At 44.7% G+C, this 22,505-nt stretch overlaps 1 protein-coding gene across 1 annotated transcript in view; it reads left to right on the forward strand.

Annotated features, from left to right (window-relative positions):
• Nucleotides 1-22,505, forward strand: part of TMEM132D (transmembrane protein 132D) — a 1,618,295-nt gene that overhangs the window by 993,974 nt on the left and 601,816 nt on the right. The window contains exon 4 of the mRNA XM_086942675.1: nucleotides 636-816. Within this exon, the coding sequence (XP_086798801.1) occupies nucleotides 636-816 (181 nt within the window). The remainder of the gene's footprint in view (nucleotides 1-635; nucleotides 817-22,505) is intronic.

Here is a 22,505-nt window from a genome sequence, read left to right on the forward strand (position 1 = left end):
CACAGGTGTAATGTGATACAGGACTTTACAACATGACACATCTCCCTAGATGGGTCATGTTGTAAATTGGTAGTGTTTTTTACGCCGCAGGTGCATCACAAAAGTGACGTAACGGCAGCGCAAAAGTGTCACCAGGGGCATGTAAATTTGCCCCCTTGTATTTATTGATTTTAGGTAAAATACAATTGCCTCATAAGTCGCAGAGTGACATCGGCCATTGTCATAATCCGCCTGTATAGTATCTTACTATCTCTCGACAATATTTCGCTTTAATAAAAAATAATTAAATAAATATAATTTCGACCACTTTTTAAAAATGTCATAAAGCAATCACCATAATGACTCACCCTCTGTATTTCGAGTTGCTGGGATCTGTTCGTCTGGCTCGTGCAAAGGTTTGATTTATCCAATCTTTAAAAAAAAATTATCAGCGTGACTAACAATTATGTAATCCAGAACGATGAGTCAAATTATTAACACTGATTCACAACATTAACAGCAAAACCATAACTCTAGTAATCACAAGGTTTGAAAAAGACTTCCTGGCTGCATGACTTGCTTGGTCACCTTGTGGTTGGCGCTATTGTTGGGTTTGACCAATGACCTCTAATGACCTCGCTCCCTTTTCCTTCCAGCACCAATGGACCTTTCCACGAGGTCTTCCAGATGGATTTTGAGATTGCTGATCTGAGTGAAGCTTCAGGGACACAGATCACGTGGCGGGTGGACTATCCCGGGGAACCCACATCTGAGGAAGACGCCCCTGGAGTCTACATCAACCCGAAGGACCTTGCCGGAGTCATCCCCTTGGCCATGGTAAGACGTTCAATGTATGCACATGGTTTTATGTCGGCTCTAAACATCTCGCGAGTGTTGTCATTGTGATGGGACAGTACTCTGGGACTGTGGCACTCTATACATCTCAGAAGACAATGACACATCTCTTAGCGTAAAGCGCTTCACCACTCCAAAGAACGCCTGCGCGTCTTGACTCAGACACAATCTGGTAAATGTGTCTGAGCCTTCTGTGAGAGCAAAGACATTTCAACTACAATGGATCCCACTTGGAAGTAATTTGTGCCTCACACACAGTGATGTACATCACAACACTCCATCATAAAGACAGAAACGTAATTTAATCGGTGGCGAAGATGGCGTCTAGAGCGTCTTTGTGTCTAACCTATTCATCAAAGACAGGACGGTGTGCCAAGTCCTCATGGGAAGCGAAGCCTGGGGCTGCCAGGCTGCAGAGAAGCCGGAAATGTCTACGCCTACGAAAGAATGAAAATGCTTCAGTATGGACTCAGCCATATGGAAATCAGTCTTGGCCCGGCTCCAATGAGAACAGTCCAGACCGAACTGCCGGGCCAGGCCCTCCCTGAACCTCCTTGAAGCACCTTGAACTGAATCACAAGCAACCCTGGACGATAATGCCCGGCCATGAGTTGCTGATGTTGCGGTTCAGGGAGGTCCTGGCCTGGAAGTTTGGACTGGATTGATCCCATGAGGATCAGGGTCAAGACTGATTTGCATATGGCTGGGTACAAACTGAGATGGGTGAAAAAACATTTGATTGTATTGCAGCTCTGAGGGATCGGCAGTGTCTGAGATTATTTCAAGCATTCCATCCATCACTTTGTTGTTTTTGCGTTTGATGCCCTAAGTGTGCCAGGTATGCCAAGACCTCAGTCCCAGACTCTGTGCCACTGGAACCAATCTACACCCAGCTGAAGAGCCCTAATATGAGTGAAACCGGTCCTGGGTTGCTTGTGGTCTGGTTCAGGGAGGACCTAGTCTGGCAACTTGGGTTGGACTGTTCCCATGAGGAGCAGGGTCAAGACTGATTTGCATATGGCTGGGTACAAACTGAGGTGGCATGGCGAGCAAAAAATGAAGGATTGGGATAAAGCCCCAAGGGATTGCCAGTGGCTGAAGTAATCCAAGTATTCCATACAGCACCTTGTTGTGTTTGCGTTTAAACTCTAAATTAGGCCCTACATCTTTTAAACTGGAAAAGATAAATTGACATCTGTATGGAACAGTTTATACAGAACATAAATTCTGCTTGGCCTTATTTTTCAATTCATACACTTTCTAAATAAAATTACTTCATAATATATATATACTATTCCTTTTTTTAACCTCAATTTGCTTCTCAAAGTGGATGTTATTTGTTTCCAGCAGCCTTCAAAGCCGACCACTGAACCCCTCATATATTGTATGTCTGGCACTTAGAGCTCATTGGACCCTGTCAAGGGGGGGGGGGCTCCCTTTGAGATGGCACTAGTGCCAATGGGGCACTGGTGCGAGATATATTACAGAAGGGTCTGCACAAGCGTCTGTGGCCCCTTCAGTAAAACCAAAATGCTGGAGGGAGGCAAAAAGAGGGCACCCAGGCTGATTACACCCCAGGACACTTTTGGCAATATGACCCTTGTTTAATATATTAAACCATAATGTATTTGTTTGACTTAATCATGTCAGTGGATAAACAAAACCACTTCCAACGCATATCACCACTATGTCAGTGATATTTGACCCCCTCCCTTGTCTGATTCCTCATCCCAGAATGCACGGCTTTGTGATTGGTTGAGCCTGTTGGTGAACACCTGACACTAGTGGAGTGTGAACATGGAGAGGGTGATACACCCTGAAGGGATGAGTGGACAATGAAAAGGACAGAGATGCAGTGAGAGGACCCTGCTGGATTATTACATTCAGAGCACGTCTCCTCTTGAGTCTGCAATCACCACAGATACTTCTCGGGATCCAGTGCTCAACCAATCATAGCTCCTATCGCCCCAACCCATGTCATGGAGACTGAGAACTGCTTACCGCGCACAGTGGCGATGCCACATGGACATCCACGCGCTGCCGGGATCACAGGTGCCCACAACACAAATAACTACCAAGGGATTGCTGCCCCCAGTCACTACTTGCTGAGGGGGGTAGATGTCGGTTTCTGCCGGACACCCTACCGGTTTTAACCGTAGCACTCTCCCTTCGTACACTGTCAGTGAAGATACATAGACTGTGTGTAGATCCAACATGCGTTGCCACCTCAGCTGTGTACCTTTACAGCTGCCAGACACAAAGTGACTTTCCTTTGTACTGATCCACTTTATCTCTTAGCCCTTCCTCAGCATCCTCCAAGCACTGAAACAATTCCATCTGAAGAGCTGGAGTAGGTTTTTCCCGCAGATGTTGAGTACACCTGGGTAACCTTGTAACCAGGTAATCACACGATGAGTAACCTTATATCCAGGTAAACCCACAATGGGTTACCTTGTAACCAGGTAAGCCCGCCATGGGTAGCCTTCTATCCAGGTAAGCCCACCATTGGTAGCCGTGTAACCAGGTAAGCTCACCATGGGTGACCTTCTGTCCAGGTAAGTCCACCATGGGTAGCCTTCTGTCCAGGTATGCCCACCATAGGTAACCTTGTAACTAGGTAAGCCCACCTTGGGTAACCTTCTGTCCAGGTAAGCCCACCAAGGGTAACCTTCTATGAAGGTAAGCTTATCATAGGAAACCTTCTATCCAAGTAAGTCCACCATGGGAAACCTTGTAATCAGGTAATCACACCATGGGTAACATTCTATCCATGTTAACCCACCATGGGTATCCTTGTAACCAGGGAAGCCCGCCATGGCTAACATGCTATTCAAGTAAGTCCACCATGGGTGACATTCATACTTTATAAGAGCACCATTACACACCCATTTAGAAAGCTAGGCTGGGCCTTCTTATTGGTCTAAATCTCTTGCTGAGTGCATTGCCTCAGAAGATGGCACATCCTCTGGGGAGGCCTCATTGCACATGACATTGAGCTGGTAGGGCCCCAACATATGTGTCTCTCTTTGGGACGTTTCAACAAAGACCCCCACAAAATGTTAAATTTGCTGCTTTAAAAAACCAGGTGAGTTCCTGCAAAGATCGTTCCCTGTGTTGGAGAGACTTCTGTTTCCTTGGATACCCACATCTGGGTAACTAAGAAGAAGCAGCAGATGTGACATCTGCCCTTCCATCAAAGCATTCTTTTGGATGGTCCTTCAGCACTTGTCACATGCAGGGAGCCATCACTTGCTCCTTGATGACAAAGTGCTGTGAGTCCTGATTCAGTGGCGGGGTCATCATAACAACGCATGCAGCAACTGTGTTGTAATTTCTCTTATGTACTCCTTGCTGTACTGTGCTCAAGACAGCGTTTGGAAGGGTAATAACCTTGGCATGATCTCACAACCTCAGCATAGTGTCACAATGGAGATGAAATCCTAGGGGGGCAGGTGGGGGCGAGACTCAAAGCTTGCCAGCAGGGACTACCCCCACCCCCAAAAGAAGGAAACCGTGACAGAGTCTGCTATAGACCCCATTATAGAGCCCCGCCCTCCATCACTCAAGCCGTAAAAAAGGAGTGGCCACGTCAAAAGTTAATCCTGGCACGAGCTCTCAGGAGCGGGGCGCTCTTTCCATGGATTCATCTCTTCCTGCTCCTTGTTGCAAAGTCCCAAGCCGCGTGGGAATCTTCATCTTTACCTAGAGGTCCGAATTATGGTGAACTTTGAGGTTTTGAATGTGGCTTCAGTTGCACCGAGCAGTCCTTAAAGGAACTTAGCAAGGGGTCACCACTGACTGTCTACTCTCAAACTGAATTAATCCCTAAAATCTCGCGCAGTTTTATCACCCCAGAGCTGGCGTCAAGCAAGCCAGGGGGGTTCTAACACCTTCAGATAAGGGGGTTCCACCTGCTTAGAATGAAGTGAACGTTCGTCTCCGAGCTGAACCCCCCCCCCACCCCTCCAATTAATGTGTTGGTTGGAACTGTCCACGATACACAACTACGGAACTGGCCCGCAGCCAGGCTGGAATGTTTCCCCGAGATCTCCCAGTTTCACCCTGTAAGGGGTAATGTCCATTCATGCTTTTAGTCTCCTAACTCAAGCCCCGCCTCTGGAGCGAGGACCATCTAATGTGCACAAACAACACCCAAGGCCCACCACAAAGGAAACTCCACACAAAGTTATATGTAAAAATAGCCTTTGTATTACACCAAGGGATACAAAAGAGGATGATGGACGGAGCGTTTGAGCCAATCAAACACTCACCCCAAGTCAACTGATCTGGGTTTAATCCATCACCATTCTTTACCTCACTCAGCCACCCCAGTTCAGACATGGCCATATGCAAATCAGTCTGACCCTGTGCCTCATGGGAACAGTCCAGCCCGAACTGCAAAGCCATGTCTTCCCAGGACCGGAAACAAGCATCCTGGGACCGGTTTCGGATTCCTAATCCTCATCAGCCAGGCTATCTTGAATCCAGTGGCCAAGTGAGCAAGGGACTCACGTCTGAGCATACCCTGCCAACTTAGGGCGAACAAAGTGATACTAAAGGGGATGATGGACGGAGCGTTTTAGCAAATCAAACACTCACCCCCACTGGCCACTGGATTTAAGATAGCCTGAGTAATTCAGATATTCATTATTTTCTGGTTGTTTGGAAGAGTTTTCTTCTGGCCTAGATTTACGCACTAATAATAAGGCTAGCTTAGTTGCCTTGTATAACCTCTCTCATAAGGTGGCAGCATTAGTTCATCTCCCAGCAGCTAGGCTTGCATCACTTGACCCAAAATGGTTTGACCATAACTGCTCTAAGGCGCTACAAAGTTTAAAGGAAGCCTTAAAATATGCACCCAGCGTTGGAGAGTACATAGTAGCGCATCGTTGGTTTTATAAACTGGAACTCAACAAGCGTGAAATCCCCCTTAAAGAGACAGCCTGGGTTGACTTGGCGCAAGCAAGTATTAGCAAAAACAGTACCATGTTCTGGCATGTTATTAATCAGCCCTATTTCGCACTAGGAAATGTACCTGATTCTGCCATCACAGCCAATGGGTTACTCACTTTGAAGGAGTTTACAATTGCATGCCTACTTCAGATTGCAAATTAGGGATATCTGTGGAAGGGAGGTCTAACCTTGTATTGACATTAGACGAAGTTAACCAGGGACTCTTAGGCCAGTTGAGAAATAAGGCTATGGGCCCTGACGGGATCCCCCCCCCCCCCGACATGTTTATTAGTGACATCGAGAGGTGGGGCCCAGCCTTAACTTTGATGTTAAATGCTGCAGTCACGAAGGATTCCACGTCTTCTTGGCCTACATCACCTATAGTCCCCGTGTATAAAAAAAGGGATAAAGGTAACCCAGAAAGTTACAGACCGATATACTTGATTGATTCCGTTGGTAAGGTGTTGAGCAGGGTGCTGTTGGATAGATTGTCTTCACGGGCAGACCAGAATAATATAATCTCTGATTAGCAATGTGGCTTGAGGCCTGGTAAATACATGATTGACCAATGCCTGAATCTGTATATGATCATCAACAAATATACAGCAGCCCGGTCCGGATCAATTCATCTGTCGTTCATGGTCCTTATATCAGCTTTCGATAGGGTCAATTCAGACTAATTGTGGCATGTTTTTCTAAATGGGGGTGGACTTGGACAATGTTTATTTGTTGAGAGACCTCCATACCGACACCACAGCATCTGTCCATTACAACAATGATTCCGCATTCGCCCATTATTTCAAAACAGGCAGGGGGGTCCGTCAAGGGTGCGACCTTGTCCCATTTCTGTCCACCTTATGTATAAACGGGTTAGAACAAGCTTCATTGGCCGCTCAGGCGGACAGTTCCCAGATTGGTACGCATTCATTTCGGGTGCTGCTTTTCACAGTCCATGCAGTCTTGATGGCTAGCACTGAAGCAGTCTTACAGTTGCTTTTGAATACATTTGTGGCTTTCACGCCTAGTTTGGATCTGTCTGCTAGTTTAACTAAACCCTTCATCGTGGTGGTGAGTCCTGCCTCTACTAGGTCAAAAACTTATTTTGACCTAGTAGAGCCAGGACCCACAGCTTGTAACCACACCTTATCTAAGGTGGTGGCCTCCCCTACCTTGGGGTTCTATTCACCATGAATCGGAAAGCCTTAATTATAAGCATGAAACAGGGGTTCATAAGGGGCAACACGGCCGTACCTAGCTTTGACTCAAGGCTAGGAAGCGGACCGCCACCGGCCCTAGTAAAGATTTGCCAGCACGGTGTATTTCTAAGGTACCTTATGGCCGTGATATCTGGGGCTATGTGGGTGTTGGACTCCTGCAGATGTTGGGAACAAATGTTTAAGGGGTCGGTTGAGTGTCGTCTAAAGCACCCATCAGTCTGCGCACCGAAGAATTGGGCGTCAAGATCCTCCGTGCCTTGATATCCCCCGGCTCTAGGTGTGGACGAGGGCGGGTCCCATCTGAACAGGTCGATCTTAAAGGATTGTTTATCACTTGGTTCTGCATCCAAGGTCCCATGGCTTCCATACATCAAGGAGGCGCTCAAAGGTTTGTGGAGGGGGGGGAATCATTATTAACCCTGAGAACAGAGTAAAAACAGAGTTGAAAAGGGGGAGAGATTCTGTTCTTGTATAGCAACATGTTGGATGGAGAGCAGAGTAAACTGTACAAACCATCTGTACGAGGGTGGATCCAGCTGAAAATACTCATTTTAGGGAACCCTATTTGTTAACTGAAAAATAATTGGGCTAGTGTCCTGCTCACCAGGTTTAGACTCACCATGCTGCATGTTCGGCCTGCCAATCCCAGAGGCTGGCACCAGTCTGGGTCTCCGGGTCCTTGTGGCTGCGACAATGTGTCTCTGCAGGATACAAAACATTTTACTACCTTTTGAAGCTATTATGACGTACCCAGGGGAATGTTTATTGTCCAATTATTGAAAGCATTGGATTTTTCCAAAGTTCGACCCGCTTTTTTGTTTTTAGAGCTTTTATCAGATTAATTTGTCATTTTTTATCTTATATGTTTTTTATCAGCTGTCATGAGCTTCAGGTACCCGGATCAATTAATTATGCTGTATATTTTGTAGAGTTTCAGTTTTGTAATGTACTTCTTATATGTCAATATGTGGTACTTTTATTGTTCTAATCGTAACCGAATAAAGGGGCATATTAGCAAGGGCATTTACTCCGCTTTAGCGGCACTTTCTGCCGCTAAAGCGGTAATATTAATATTTCCCAATTAACAAGCTGTCGCTTTCCGGTGACAGCGACTGTTTCCCTTGCCATGTTGCATGTCAGCGATATTTATCGCTAATGACATGCAAAGTAGGCATGCCCCACGAAAACAACAGGAATTCACTCGCAAACACACCTAACTCCTATCATCAATGCGACCCTGGGACCCGGTTAGAGATGTTGAAAGTCGTGCTAACCGCGGTTATCACAGGTTTTTTGCACCTGCTCAAAACCTGACTTGTCCATTCAACTCAATTGGGGGGTGGATTGTGTGGCTGAGACCACCATTGCCTATCAGCAACCACCCCCCTAACGCTGGGTTATTATCGGTGTAATTCATGCGATATTCCCGCTTTTTGCCTCTATCTCTGGGTTTTCCATCGCCGTGGAGATAGCCGTTGCTAATAACATCCTATCTCGGCGATGGAATCCAGCGATAGTCAGCAATGAAAAAATACTCGTTAAGCACGCTTTGCAATATTTATCTCAAAGCGTTGCTAATATTTTCCAAAGTTTTAATTGATTGGTTGAGTGGGCTATGGTGGTGGACGGTTGGAAACAGATGGTGAAAATGTACAGCTGTGACTTGTTTATACTGGAAACAATAAACTGCATTGTGTTCTCCAACTTAGCTTCTGCTGTCCTGTATCACCACAAACCGCTTCAACCTGTTCACTGAATTACCTTTTGCAAAGAGCAGTAATGCATAGATTCATCAATTTAATGTCCACCTTTATAAATCATCAATGCATTTTATGCCAAGTGAGAAGTGACTGCACTGTTCATACCCCTGTCTGTCTCAGAGCCTTAGCACCTGCCCTTGTATTCGAGAAGCTCGTCCGACCTTCCCATTGGACAAGGGCTGAGCCTCATTACCTCAAAGTACTTTCCTGGAATACTCTACTCAGGGGAGAGCTTGTGACTTACTACAAATCCTGGCCATAGCATGCGGCGCGATATTATGTGCAGTGCGGTGCAGTGCAGGGATTACCGTAGACTTTGCATGAATATCCTGCTGTCAAGACTCATTGTTTTCAGATGTCTGGAAAAGCCCATAATGACGCGGGCACTTGCCCCGCTTATGGCCCCGGATCTTCTCGCCGCTGCGCGTGTTGCTGGTCGGCAGTCGTTGTTTCACAGTCGATGCCCAGGGAGCAGTACGCTCACATCCTCGCCTGTCATCTCTGAGCCGGACGCCTCTCCTTGACAGTAGTAATTGGCGTTTATGGAGCGCCTTTAATCCACAGTCATCCCTAGAAGCTTGACATCCTTAGCCGGAGGAAGCGTGTAAGCACCGCTGTCCGGCCAATTTAAGATCCTCCACAATACACAGCCACATCTATACCAAGGGGTCAGTGACATAAGTCCAGGGCTCGGTGCTGATGCATCAGAAGCCCTTCACCGGGAGATGCTCTTCTGTGCATTGACGTGGAAGCGTTGAGTCTAGGATCTCCCACTCAAGCCTTTGTGGTACGTCGCTCGTGACTGACTTACGTGCCTCAGTCCACGACTCCCCCAAATCCATACTGGGGAGAGGAGGCTAATAGGCAATTAAGAACATGAATCAACTTTCAGAAGTCAGTTTTGAAGTCCTTTCTGAAAGGCCAAAAATATTGTTCATATCGGATCCCTGAAGGGAGTTAATTCCACAGTCTTGAACCCAGTCCAGGAAACCTCCTGCCCCCCCCAGATTTACTATTTCATGGGAGAGAGTGAGGAGGACCGGGTTGGGGTACGGAAGAGCTCAGTCTTGGTGCCACCAGTTGACTTATTTAGTACGATTGATTGGTCGTGATTCATATGGACGTTTAAAAACCAAGGGGAGGGTTTGAAATACAAGTGAAGTGAATGACTGAGAGAGGTCGAATTTACTCAACACAACAATCCGCCGAACCACACTGCGGAAGCGCATGTGTAGTAAAAAACAACAGGGAGTCTTTAGACTGGCAAACTAATATTAAGGGACATATTTAAACTAAAATTAAAGTTTGGAATTTGACAGCAAATCTAGTAATTTAGCATGTACGTATTTAGGACAATGTGCTTCTAGGCACAAGATGCGACAAGTAGGTGTGCGGGGGTGGGGCTGGGTATTTCTTAAACACGAAAAGCTGCATTTTATGAACAAACCTATTGTATTATGAACATAGACAGCTGATATATTCTTCAAATTGAAACATTAACATGTTAATGTTGAGGACTGGCATTTTCTGACAAAAAGAAGTACTTGTTGAGAAAACTGCAAGCTCACACCTAGACATAAAAACAGTGTATTAACAAACATTGTAAGGTTTGGATTTGAAAATGTGTCACTTTCAACATTACTTTCGTAGATCCATGGAGAACATTTAAATCAGATTTTAGGAGACTTGTTGCCGATGTTACGTCATCTCTTCGCTGGCACAAACAGTCACACTTAAGCTGCTCTGCAGTTATTGTACGAACCAATGAAAGACGCACTGAAGCCCAGGGAGACTCTTTAAGACACGTCATCCACCCATGTGTCGTAGGAACATTATTTGGACTTACTTTGCCAAATACTTTTTTGGTTATATAAAAAAAACACTAATTTTGTCTTCAGTTTCTTTCAATTGGTCAGCAAGGTCGCTTGGACGTGAAGTTTTTTTTTTGTGTTTTTTTTCAGTGGGGTGATTTCTGACGCTTGAATGAAGCGGGCCTGTGGGCGTCAGTGACTCTTTTAGAGGGTTTATGATATTTTGTAAAAGTTCATCTCATTCGGCCAGAAGTGTGCGTGAATAGTTCTGGGTGACGCAGCAGCTCCTGGTTTATGCATGTGATTCCGATATAGAAGTTCAAGATGGCGGCCATTCTTAATTATCGGATTAATCAGATTCGTGATGACTGTCCAGGACAGGAGCAAGTCTGGGGTGAAATGTCCCTCTCACCTGGAGGGCTTGAACCCATGTTAAAAACAGGAGGCAGGATTAATAGGTTAGGGTTCTTAGATAAATGCTTTGCTTTGGTGTTTAAACTTTCCAGATTCTCCAATATTTTATTTGGACTTTGAAACTCTCTTCCCAGAGCTGAATTTTAGCTCCTTCCGGCCCCCCTGCTTTTTCCCTCTTATCCTTTGTCTGCAAAGTGTGGATATCGTGGGGGTAGGGACACTTGCGCATCACCCCACGTCTAGCCTGGTCGACGTGTTTGTTCAAACCCTAAATATCTTACATAAGTCTGCAGCAACCCCTGCCCCTTCGCAGGCCACATTCGGTCCCCACCGCAAGGGCCACAGAGCTCGTGCAGGACTTCTCTGAGGTCCCCATCTTTTCTCGGACAGAGGGGAGCTCCGTTCTTGTTGCTTCTTCTGTCCTGCTGCAAAAATTCAGTTTAGAGAAAAAAAGCATTGTGAAAAGAGAATGTCATTAGGACTGTGCAAAATTGTTGTTATGCACCGTAATCTAACTTAATACTCGAATTCTATGTTATGCGAAATATTACCATTTCGCATAACGTGATTTTTTTTTAATGTTTGCGCACAGAAGGCGGATTTGAGTGGAAATGTCTCACCAAGAGAGGTTTGCTCATCTAATGAGCCACATTGCCTTAGAGCCAGGGTCCTGGTTCCAACTTGCATTACTTTTACGCGCCAAGTGTATTCTTCTCGAGAAAAGCTTCTCGAAGCACCGGCAAAATATATTTAACATAATATGCATAATTTCATTAAATTATGCATATTTCGCTCAACAATCACCCATTGTGCACACTTCTAAATTGTAACCCAGATATTTTGCAGTGTTTGGCAAGCCAGTGGTGGGGGGCTCCTCCGGTCCTGGTGTAACACTTACACAGAAGCTCGGCTCCTTACTACTGCAACACAACGCACTATTGACTGTCCGTGTGGAGGGGATTTGAAGATGACCTGCTGGGGTCCAGTGCGGTGCAAACCTTGCCTCCACATCCGAACCATGCCAGAAGGTTATGGAAAGATGCAACCAGGGCACCAGGGAGCAGGAACCGATTAAAATGGATGGGCAGCTTCCGACCAGGTGTCTGTGTGTCTGCTGTACTGGGGGCCCAGGACATATTTTTAGCGGCTTGAGTCACGTTTGCACTGCGCCAAGTGCTACATGCATGACCTAAGGTTCTAAGTCAGGTTTGTGAAGCCACGCAACGCCGCTTTGCGTGGCTGTGAATGGCCTCATACATACGGAGTGAGGTCAGGCAGCGCATATGGCTTTATTGCCTGGCTCTGTGCAAGGGGGGCGTTCCATGCGCTTTGCAATGGGGGTCCTCACACAACACCCATAGGTTTGGATTCTGCCCCACATTTAACAAAAACTGGTAAACCTGGTAATGGTTTCTCATCAGTTTGGGGAAAGGATCACTTGTCCTGCGTAAACCAAGGTTTGCAGGTTGGTAACTGGGTGTCTCCCAATAAAATGACCCTCATACACGTGTTTTTGATTATCTCTTTCTTTTGGTAGCGGTATATGATGTGTCCCCGCTTCTTTTAACACGTGCGTGCGTAATCCTTGGGTCAAGTCTTTTGTGTGCACCCTCCACCAGGAGGCTTTACCTTTAGTTGAGCTGGTTAAAAACAACCGGTCTAACTCCCTTCACCAATTCCGGGTGAATCGCGGCAGAGACAGCACATGCTGCAAGCGGAGAGGCGAAGGCTGAAGCAAAACCTCCCTCTTCATGTCCCCCTTTCCCTGATGAAGTAATAACTTACAAGCTAAGAGGTACATTATGACCTCCTACCTCTTGAAGAATCAGGTTATAATTTTACCTATTCTCTCACTAATTTTCACCATTTCACTCCCTGGTCCTGAAGAAAGCCAACTGACCAACTGTCAACTAAGGCTGAAACATGTCGACCATTTTATCAGACCACTAAAGTGCGCCAGAATCCATAACCGATTCCACAGCAGCACGACTTACTAATTTCAGAATAGTCCGAATCCAGACTTAATCAATTATCATTTACTGGCTGTCTGGACTATTTTTAATTAATTCACCACTTCCCTTATCACTAGACCACTTTTCCACGATCACTACTGCCTCAACTAAAGGTAAAGCCTCCTGGTGGAGGGTGCACACAAAAGAATTGACCCAAGGATTACGCACGCACGTGCTAAAAGAAGCGGGGACACATCATATACCGCTACCAAAAGAAAGAGATAATCAAAAACACGTGTATGAGGGTCATTTTATTGGGAGACACCCAGATACCAACCTGCAAACCTTGGTTTACGCAGGACAAGTGATCCTTTCCCCAAACTGATGAGAAGCAATTCAATAGGAGACTGAAAGGATCTAATCTCTTTCTCCCCCCCCCCCCCCCATATTGATTATCCAAACCTGGTAATGGGCCAAAAAGATACGGCTGCCCAGATGAGGTGTAACAAGGATAAATATCTTTATTTTTCATATTTTTCTCTTCCCGTGTGTGCAGCACACATAGAAAGAGGAACACGTCTCTACGGGTTGTTTTTGTGCAGGAAGGAGCCCCTTCCTGAACAAAAACAATCTTACCGACAACACAGGTGCAAGGGTGCCTGGTTTGGCACTAGACTGCCAAAACAACACCAGCGCAGGGGCAAAATACACTGAATTACTGCCCTTTCACTTTGATGCACGGCGCGTTGCCCTACACCAACTCCTCATAAAGAAGGCCCTTAAGATGTAGGTGGTACTCCCGTCACACAATGCAGGCGACATCCCGCGTGCGTTCACTCGCCATTTTAAACACCTGTATCAATGAATTGTATTGCATCACAATCATTAATAAAGGTGGCTTGTGGTCGCAGCCAGGCCAAGCTAAGATCAATATTATGGAATTACCAAGATACATTTCTGCTTTAATAGTTGTTTCATCACCTAGTTGGTGCTAGAATATTGTTAGGAGGCTCAAGTTATGGTGTGATATTTTGAGTAGGGGTGTGGCAAATTCTTGTAATTTTCTTGTGCATAGACACCCAAAATTTGAGGAAAATTCACAAAATTGTGTGAACTCCAAACCGTGCATTTAGATCTATTTTTTTAGTGAAATAAAACGAGGCATCTTGCACGAATGAGATAGTTTTAGATCGCACGTGACACAAACAGCACCCCCTCACGTTCTCTTTGTTCTCTTGTGTTTATCCCCGAACAGGCAGTATGGCATAATGGTATAATTGCGATGTTTCACATAATAGGCAGAAAGTGAGATGCCAGAATGGATGCAAGCTTGTGCAAGAGGCATGAAAGTTTCACTTTCGGCCCAGTACTGAAGACTTCAGTTGTCTTGAGTGGTAGCAAGAGTGGTCTCATCGACTCCGCCTCCTTTCCACCCAGCAAACACGTATTTGAATTATGCCGATTCAGCATGTTTGGTGGAGTCACTGCTTGAGGGGGGTGTGGGAGTGTATTGGGTTTAGCAGCATACCCTTAAACAATTCTATAAAAATGAGCGAACCAGGGGCCTATTAACGATAATCCGACCATGAACATTAGCAAGGCACATACTCAACCTCCACAGAAGGACCCACATCACACCCCATCTTAGGAAACTGCACTGGCTCCAGATTCAGAAGAGATGTCAGTTCAAGCTACTGGCCCATGCCTAAAGGGCTCTGTACAACGGACAGGCATACATCAACCAATACTTGACCTTCCACCGATCATCCAGACGTTTCGGATCAGCCTCACTGTCCATCGCAGACACCCCACGGACCCGTCAAGCCCACAGCGGAAGACAATCCTTCTCGCACCTGCAGCCAAGGCCCGGATCAACCTCCCCTGTATCTCAGGACCGCGCCGTCACTCCAACAATTCAGACAGGACCTGAAGTCCTGGCTGTTCGAGTACTCACCTCCAAGCAACAGCGAACAGCCTCAGCGCCTCGAAACCCTCACGGGTGATTATCGGCGCTCTATAAATGACTGATCGATTGATTGATTGATTGATTGATGAGTGCTGCAGGCCCACAACGCTAACTTAGAAGGTACCCCCTAAACCATCAATCTTACATTACCTCACAGAGAAAAACATTACACCATTATTTATTGTGCGTCAAATAAATGTCAACTGGTGATTAATAAAATCTTAACCACTGTGCACTGAATATATCCCACCCACAGATTTAACTGTGCACCCAAGGAGATGAGGTTAAAACAAGGGATTATGTTAGTCATTAGATATTATTTTCCTTAATAAACATTTAAACAATAATATACATTTAAATGAACCCAGGATGTACACAACATTATTACCCATAAATACATATGGATACAATATAAGTAAACCAATCAAAAATCAGACATACATGAACCAGGATATTACATTGAAATAATATTTAAACAGATATTTAAGGACATAAAGATAACATGTGTAGTGCCCTGCAATCAATGTGTGTGGGGTTGTAACCTATTCTATCCTCTGATGCATAGTCCTAAAAGTTCAGGCCTTTGTGGTGGTGGTCGGTCGGAGCACTTTAACTGTTAGTTGGTGATGTCATGGTTCACATCATCAATGTTACATAAATTAATGTGTAATCTTTAAGGTTGATGATAACTCCTGGCCACACCTGTAGATACCCCAATGAGTTTCGGCCTTTGTGTTGGGCCTGGTATATTTTCAATGAAGGTCTTCCTCAGGGCTGGGGGGCTTTTTTGGAGGGACACGTTACTACAGGTACTGCCTGCATCTTCAATGGGTTCAGGGGTTCTATTGGTTGTATGGGTATGTGTCATGCATTAATTAGACATGTGGCCCTGGGGGAGTCAGGGACTGAAACTTGTCCAGAGTTGCAGTTTTGGAAAACTTACAGTAGGGTACTGATGGCCAAGATGCTCCTTCCGGAGCGATAGTCGCGCTATAGAAAAATTAATAAATATCAAATATCAAATATCAAATGTCTTGATCACGCATTCAGATCCCTTGCTGCTTTAAGGGCTCTTATGTTTCTCCGCGATAGACCCCTACATCCTAAATTGAATACCTGTCCTTTATGACCAGCAGACCCACTAGTAGCATTACATTTAAAAGCCATGGGTACATGTAGAGCAATTTACCAGGGACTAAGAAATAAACAAAATGTGGAAATTAGGTTTCACTTTGACCATGTTTGAGGGAGCGACTACAAACACTTGAGCAATGGTTAGCGGTGGTAAAGTGCACAGAGTACTACAGCCAACAAAAATAACTTAGCAAAACAGGAGGGGTGAAGGCAAAAACGCTGGGGGTGACCCTGCAGAGAGGGCCCGGTCCAATAATAAGTGAGACGTATGGAAATATTGCCATGGTGGCACGTCTCTTCGGAGTATATTTGCATTCTATTGATAATAATAAGTCCTCAGGCATGTCTGTGGTTATACATATGTTCCAAGTGTAGGCAGCTGTTCCCGCCCTTCTTAGACCTCCATGCCTGTTGTAAGCAGACACCAATCAGGTGTAATTAACCTCAACTGGCACACGCAATAAACATCAAACAGATTCACGCAATAAACATCAAACAGATTCAGTACAGTGTCCAATAAAAGAAACAGCAAAGACTTATTTTCTTGACTTATGGGTTTATTTCCTGATACATATGGCTTTTTATTGTGTGACCTCCTTAGAACAGGCTGGCCTCCATGCCTGTTGTGAGCAAATGGCATCCTGGTGTAGGGTGACCGCCATGCCTGTTATGACAGGCACCATTTAGGTGCAGGCTGGGCCACATGCCTGTTGTGACAGGCACCATCTATAGGGTGCAGGCTGGCCCCCATGCCTGTTGTGAGCAGACACCATCCAGTTGTGGAGTGGCCTCCATGCCTGTTGTGACAGGCACCATTTAGGTGCAGGCTGGCCCCCATGCCTTTTGTGAACAGACACCATCCAGGTGTATGCTGGCATCCATGCCTGTTTTCAGTTTTTGGGTAAAGGGGCATTTTTAGGGTTCAGGGTCAGTTTTTAGTTTTTGGGTAAAGGGGTATTTTTAGGGTTCAGGGTCAGTTTGGGGTTTTTGGGTAAAGGGGTATATTTTAGGGTTCAGGGTCAACAAATAAGATTGTAAAAAATTATTTTTATTATTTTCATTTATTATTTAATTATTATAATTTAATTTAAGTATTTTTAAGTATATTTTAGTAATTAAAATTTAATATTAATTTATTTTAACACTGTTTTTAATAAAGTCGATATTTTTTACATCTATATTATTGTTAACGATATTTTGTACTCGATATTTTTGTACTTACCTGTTTGTAGATACAAACTCGATATTTTGACTGTCGATATTTTGTCCACGATATTTTGGCAAGTCGATATTTTGTCCCTCGATATTATTTCAGTGATCCAGTGCTGAGCTGAGCTGCCACCGGCGCCGGGGATTGAACCGTGAACCCTGTGCTCTGAAGTCAGCTGCCCTGGCCGCTGCACCACACCTCTCCACCATCCAGGTGCAGGCTGGCCTCCATGCCTGTGGTAAGCACAGACCATCTAGGCGTAAACTGGCCTCCATTTTTGTTGTAAGCAGACACCATCTAGGTGTAAACTGGCCTCCATGCCTGTTGGTCAGTCTGTCAAAGGTGCCATCCTAACTATGGAGAAGATAATAGTGCCCTAAATTGTCAACAGTGGTGGATTTTCAGCTGACCATGATACAACATGAACAAAAGCTGCTCTAGGCACTACCGGTCCTTTGTGTCAAGACCAGAGCATGTAGCAGTGAGAGAGGGAGAGCATTTGCTTCACATTCAACAGGCATAAATATGTTTGTTTTTGGCTAACTGCGGATTTCACCCTCCCGACAACGCCATCTGCCCTTCTACTCAAGGGATTATTGACGTTGGAGATGATATATCCCCATTTCGACTGGGATGGCGGTGTGTTAGGGGACTTGAGAAAAAGCAGAATTTCCACCACACATTCCCACTTTCCACCTGTAGACACGACAGCTTTAAGGAAAGTGCATGCCATGTGTCGGTCAGCAACACATGCAAACAAAAATTAATAGAACCATCGCCATCTCCATTTTGAGATGAACTTCAGAAGCACCCCCCACTGGGCTGCACCACACATATCAAGGTGATTGGAACAACACAGAAACCAGTTTTGAACAGGGATTAGGGATTAGGATTAAGCCCCTAACTCATAATAAGGTCCTGAGATTGGAGGCCAAGTTACCCCACCGCAGCCACAACTTGACTGCGTCCACCAGACTCATCCCACGGAGATTCAGCACGTGCCACGCACCTGTCCCTGTGGCCCGTCGCCTCACTGTGGCATTAGAGTGCATTAGTGAGGGGGAGACACTCTGTCTCAAGAGGCATGGAATGAATGTGTTCACTGCACTTAAAATGTTTTTTTCTTGTCAAGCTTTGAATACAACTGTGCTGAGGGAGGGTGGGTGTCAATATTGTCCTTTACTCCTCTGTAAATTTATGAAATTGCTTTTTGTTATAGTGCCACTTTAGTTGATCAGTGCTGACATTTCATGGTTTTCTATATCTTTTCTTTCGCTTATGGGCATGACGTAATCACTCCATTTAATATACAGAAGACTGTAGAGCAGGATAGTCATAGCAACAGAACGGTCAATAATCACACTTGTCTGGAGGTGGCCTTTCTGATTTTATGGCAAGACAGCAGGCTAGCATTATGCATACAACTTTTAATCACCCCTTCAGAGCAGGAGCCTTAAAAGTTCCAACAGTAGAACGCAAAATGACATCACAAACCAACAGAACACTGGAGTCCGCAAAGGTCCCTCCGGGCTCCAGGTTCTTCCTCCTTTGTTTGATGCGAGAAGCGCACCAGCTCTGGCTTCTTCCTCCTGCGCGGCCATATTGGATGAGGCCAGTGCTTCGCATTTGACCAATCAGCACATTTCCTCTTTTGTGGAGATAGGGTTGTTTTCTGTGCCACGAGATTGCGAGCGTGGGGCATCCGTGTTCCCAGGGCCGGACTGGCCGCAGACACGTGGTTTGACCCCGGGGCCCTTTGCCACTGTTGTCAGTATTTTACCAGGATTTCTGTCCAGTGCCAGAGGGTGCTCTGGTCATCTCTCAATCTCAGACAATCTTAGACAAAATCAGCATTGGCATTCATCAAACTGAACGGGGACTGTAACCATGGGTACATCATGAACAGATGTGGCTGGTACAAGAGGCACCCTTCATGAATGATAATTAATGTAGCATCACAGCTCACTGCCTCGGGCTATGTCATTTGTTTAAGGCCCTGAGGCCAAGCTATAGGGCTGAGCCAAAGAGACGGGCCTAAAACAAAGCTGAGAGCCTTTAAAAATCAGTGTAGAAGAGCGTTAAGGCTATTAGAACATTCCACCCACTGAGATTAAAATGTTTTTAATTTAAAAAATGAGAAACAAAAACACAGACAGTGGAATGTTGGAGCTGCGGGCCTATAACATCCATTATTTGCCCTGAGCCACTCCCTTGTCTTCACTGAAGATCTCAGCATTCAAGTCCTCCAATGAAGATGATATCCGCACCGTCCTACCCACCTGGCCCCAACTCCGTGGCTTGCACTGGTCTATTTTACTGTTGCCTTATGATTATTACTTCATTCCCAACCAGACCAGCGGCATTCTGGAGCTGGAGAAGTCACCGCACTTTGGAAAATGACTTCACCTCATCCACAATAGATAACCATTGCCCTCGTGGTAGATATGTCATCGTGATCCATCTAGTTCAAGTAATTGCTCCCTCAAAGTGTCCATGTGTAGAAAATATAACAAAGTGCTAAGGGCCTCATTTATGAAAAGTGACGCATCGCTGCATGAAAACAGCTATGCGTCACATTTCACTGCGCTCTCTTTGCGAGACCAATGATGCGTCATATTTACAGTATGACGCATCATGGCGCATGGAGTTACAGATACGTCAGTATTTCTGATGTATCTGTATGGCGCAAAAGGGACGCATTGCTGGAGTGTGTCACAAAAGTGTCAATGTGTCCTTTCACATGTGGCAAGCCCCATGTGAAAGGGCCTGCGTCAGTCTTACACCTGCTGTGAGGCAGGCATAAGAAATTGACGCATTTGTATCCTAGAAGTGGCGCAGTGAAATCTTATAGATTTCACTGCGTCACTTCTATGACCCTGTCTTGCGTCAGAACGTCCCCCCTGCATACATTATACCTGGCGTAGGTATAATGTAGCGCAGGGGTTTACAAAGTGACGCATCTACCTAGATGCGTCACTTTGTAAATATGGTGCAACAAGGCACACTTTTTACGCTGCTGGTGTGTCACAAAAAGTGACACACAGGCGGCGTAAAAGTGACGCACGGCCTCATAAATGAGGCCCTAAGAGTTTTTGATCTGGTAGACAGGAATTAAAAACAAAAACATTTACAGGCCAGATAAAAGTCAATCCCCCAGATGCATCAAGAACCCATTTTGCTATTCCTTAATAGCAAAAAATAACGATTCGCTAATTAGGAAAACCAAAATGCAATGCATGAAGAAATCACTACAAAAATAGCAATTTCTTAAAATTCCTTAATTGCGACTCACAAATTGCGAGTCGCAATTAAGGAATACCTCCCCATTCAATTGAGAATGTCTTCCCATTCATTGAATGGGAAGACATTCTCAATTTGCGAATCGCAATTAGGGAATCGCAAATTGAGAATGCGATTTCAAGGGTGCAGCGGTGTCCAAAGAACACCCTGTTGCACCCCTGAAATTGATCTGTGCACATATGTTGCGCAAACACATGCCCTTAGGGCATGTGTGTGCGCAACATGAAACTTTGAAAAAAGCACTTTAGTGCATTTTTCAAAGTTTTTGCAAATTACCATGAAGTTCAACTTCGCTATTTTTTAAACTTTAATGCATTGTATTTAAGGAATCTCAATTTGAGATTCCTTAAATGAAAGTAATAGCAATTTTGCGATTTCTTAATTTGCGATTTTTGCATTTGGGATGATGCATCCCAAATGCAAAAATACCGGTGGCAAAGGGGCAGATTCTGAGAATCTGCCCCTTTGCGAGCGGATTTTACCTTGATGCATCTATGCCAATGTCTCTGAATGCCAAACTTAATGATTTCCGACAAACTCAGAAAGCTCCATCAATGCCTCTGGAAATGTGCTGCTTTATCTGACTAAACCTCTTACTTATGTTTCTACAAAGATTTACTTTATTGTTGCCAGTGTTTGAACTGACACTTGCTTGGCCCACCTTTACTGTCATTACCGATCACAAGTGATTGTGTAAGAAGTGTGAGGAATCTCTTATCCGTCAGATACACATTTGCTATTTCCGCAGATGGCTGATAAAATATTTTGTGTTGTGCATGGCACACAACTCACCATCTTTGTTCTTAATGGTGTGAATTTCCAAATGACTGGTGTGGTGAAGTTCGTAGATATTGCAATTAAGTCCTGGATGGTAGGGTTGGCATATAAAATATTTTAACCTCTTTCTAATTTGTTTTATTTTATGTAGTTTACTTATTAATGCTTCATTTACTAAATTTGATTTCTTTTTTAAACATATTGGGTTATATGAAAGTCCATAGGTGCTCATCAGCTCGTGTGGCTCGAGGGAGCCATATTAAGTGAAAGTCCATAGGTCGCACACTGCTCCACCCACCAGCGGGTACACCCCTGAGCATCATGGTAAATGCAGTTCTTTGAAGCGTGTGCGCTTTTCGTAGAATCTCAAGTGTAAATGAAAAGTTGCAGGCCAACTCTGGAGACCGGTGTTTCAGGATTGTTATCCTTCATCAGCAGAGTTCAGGCAGTTAGAGTTAGAACAGTTAATTTATTTCGTAATAAGTCCTGCCCACATGGCGGCAGGCATTGTGGTACTGATAGTCCACAATACAAGCCTATGACTTCAATGTTCTTTTATCCAAGTGGATACCAAGCCTTGGTCAGTATAAATATATACCTTGTTAGGTGAGAGCGCTGCCTTCCATGATGTAAACTTGCCAATATCTAACTGGGACAAGTCATAGGCTTGTATTTTGGACTATCAGTACCACAATGCCTGCCGCCATGTGGGCGGAACTTATTACGAAAGAAATTAACTGTTCTAACTCAGCCTGCCTGTGTGTCAGTTTGCCAGTGAACAAGAGGAGGGAGACTGCTCGTAACGCGTATGGCTATTGGGAGGCTGGCTTTCTGGTGGAGTGCTTGCTGCCTGGGATGATTTGTGCTGCAACCCTTCTTGTGAGGCATCTTCTTGGGTGCAACCTTGTTTTGGAAATATATATATATGTATATATATACATATATATATATATATGTATGTATATACATCTGTATATATATATATATATATATATATATATATATATATATATATATATATATATATATATATATATATATATATATATATATATATATATATATGTGTGTGTATGTATATACATCTGTATATATATATATATGTGTGTGTGTATATATATATATATATATATATGTTTTGTCGAGCGTTAGTTCTCTTCTTGCAATAAGTTCATCT

The sequence above is a fragment of the Lissotriton vulgaris genome, chromosome 11, assembly GCF_964263255.1.
Source record: "Lissotriton vulgaris chromosome 11, aLisVul1.2, whole genome shotgun sequence".
Lineage (NCBI taxonomy): Eukaryota > Metazoa > Chordata > Amphibia > Caudata > Salamandridae > Lissotriton > Lissotriton vulgaris.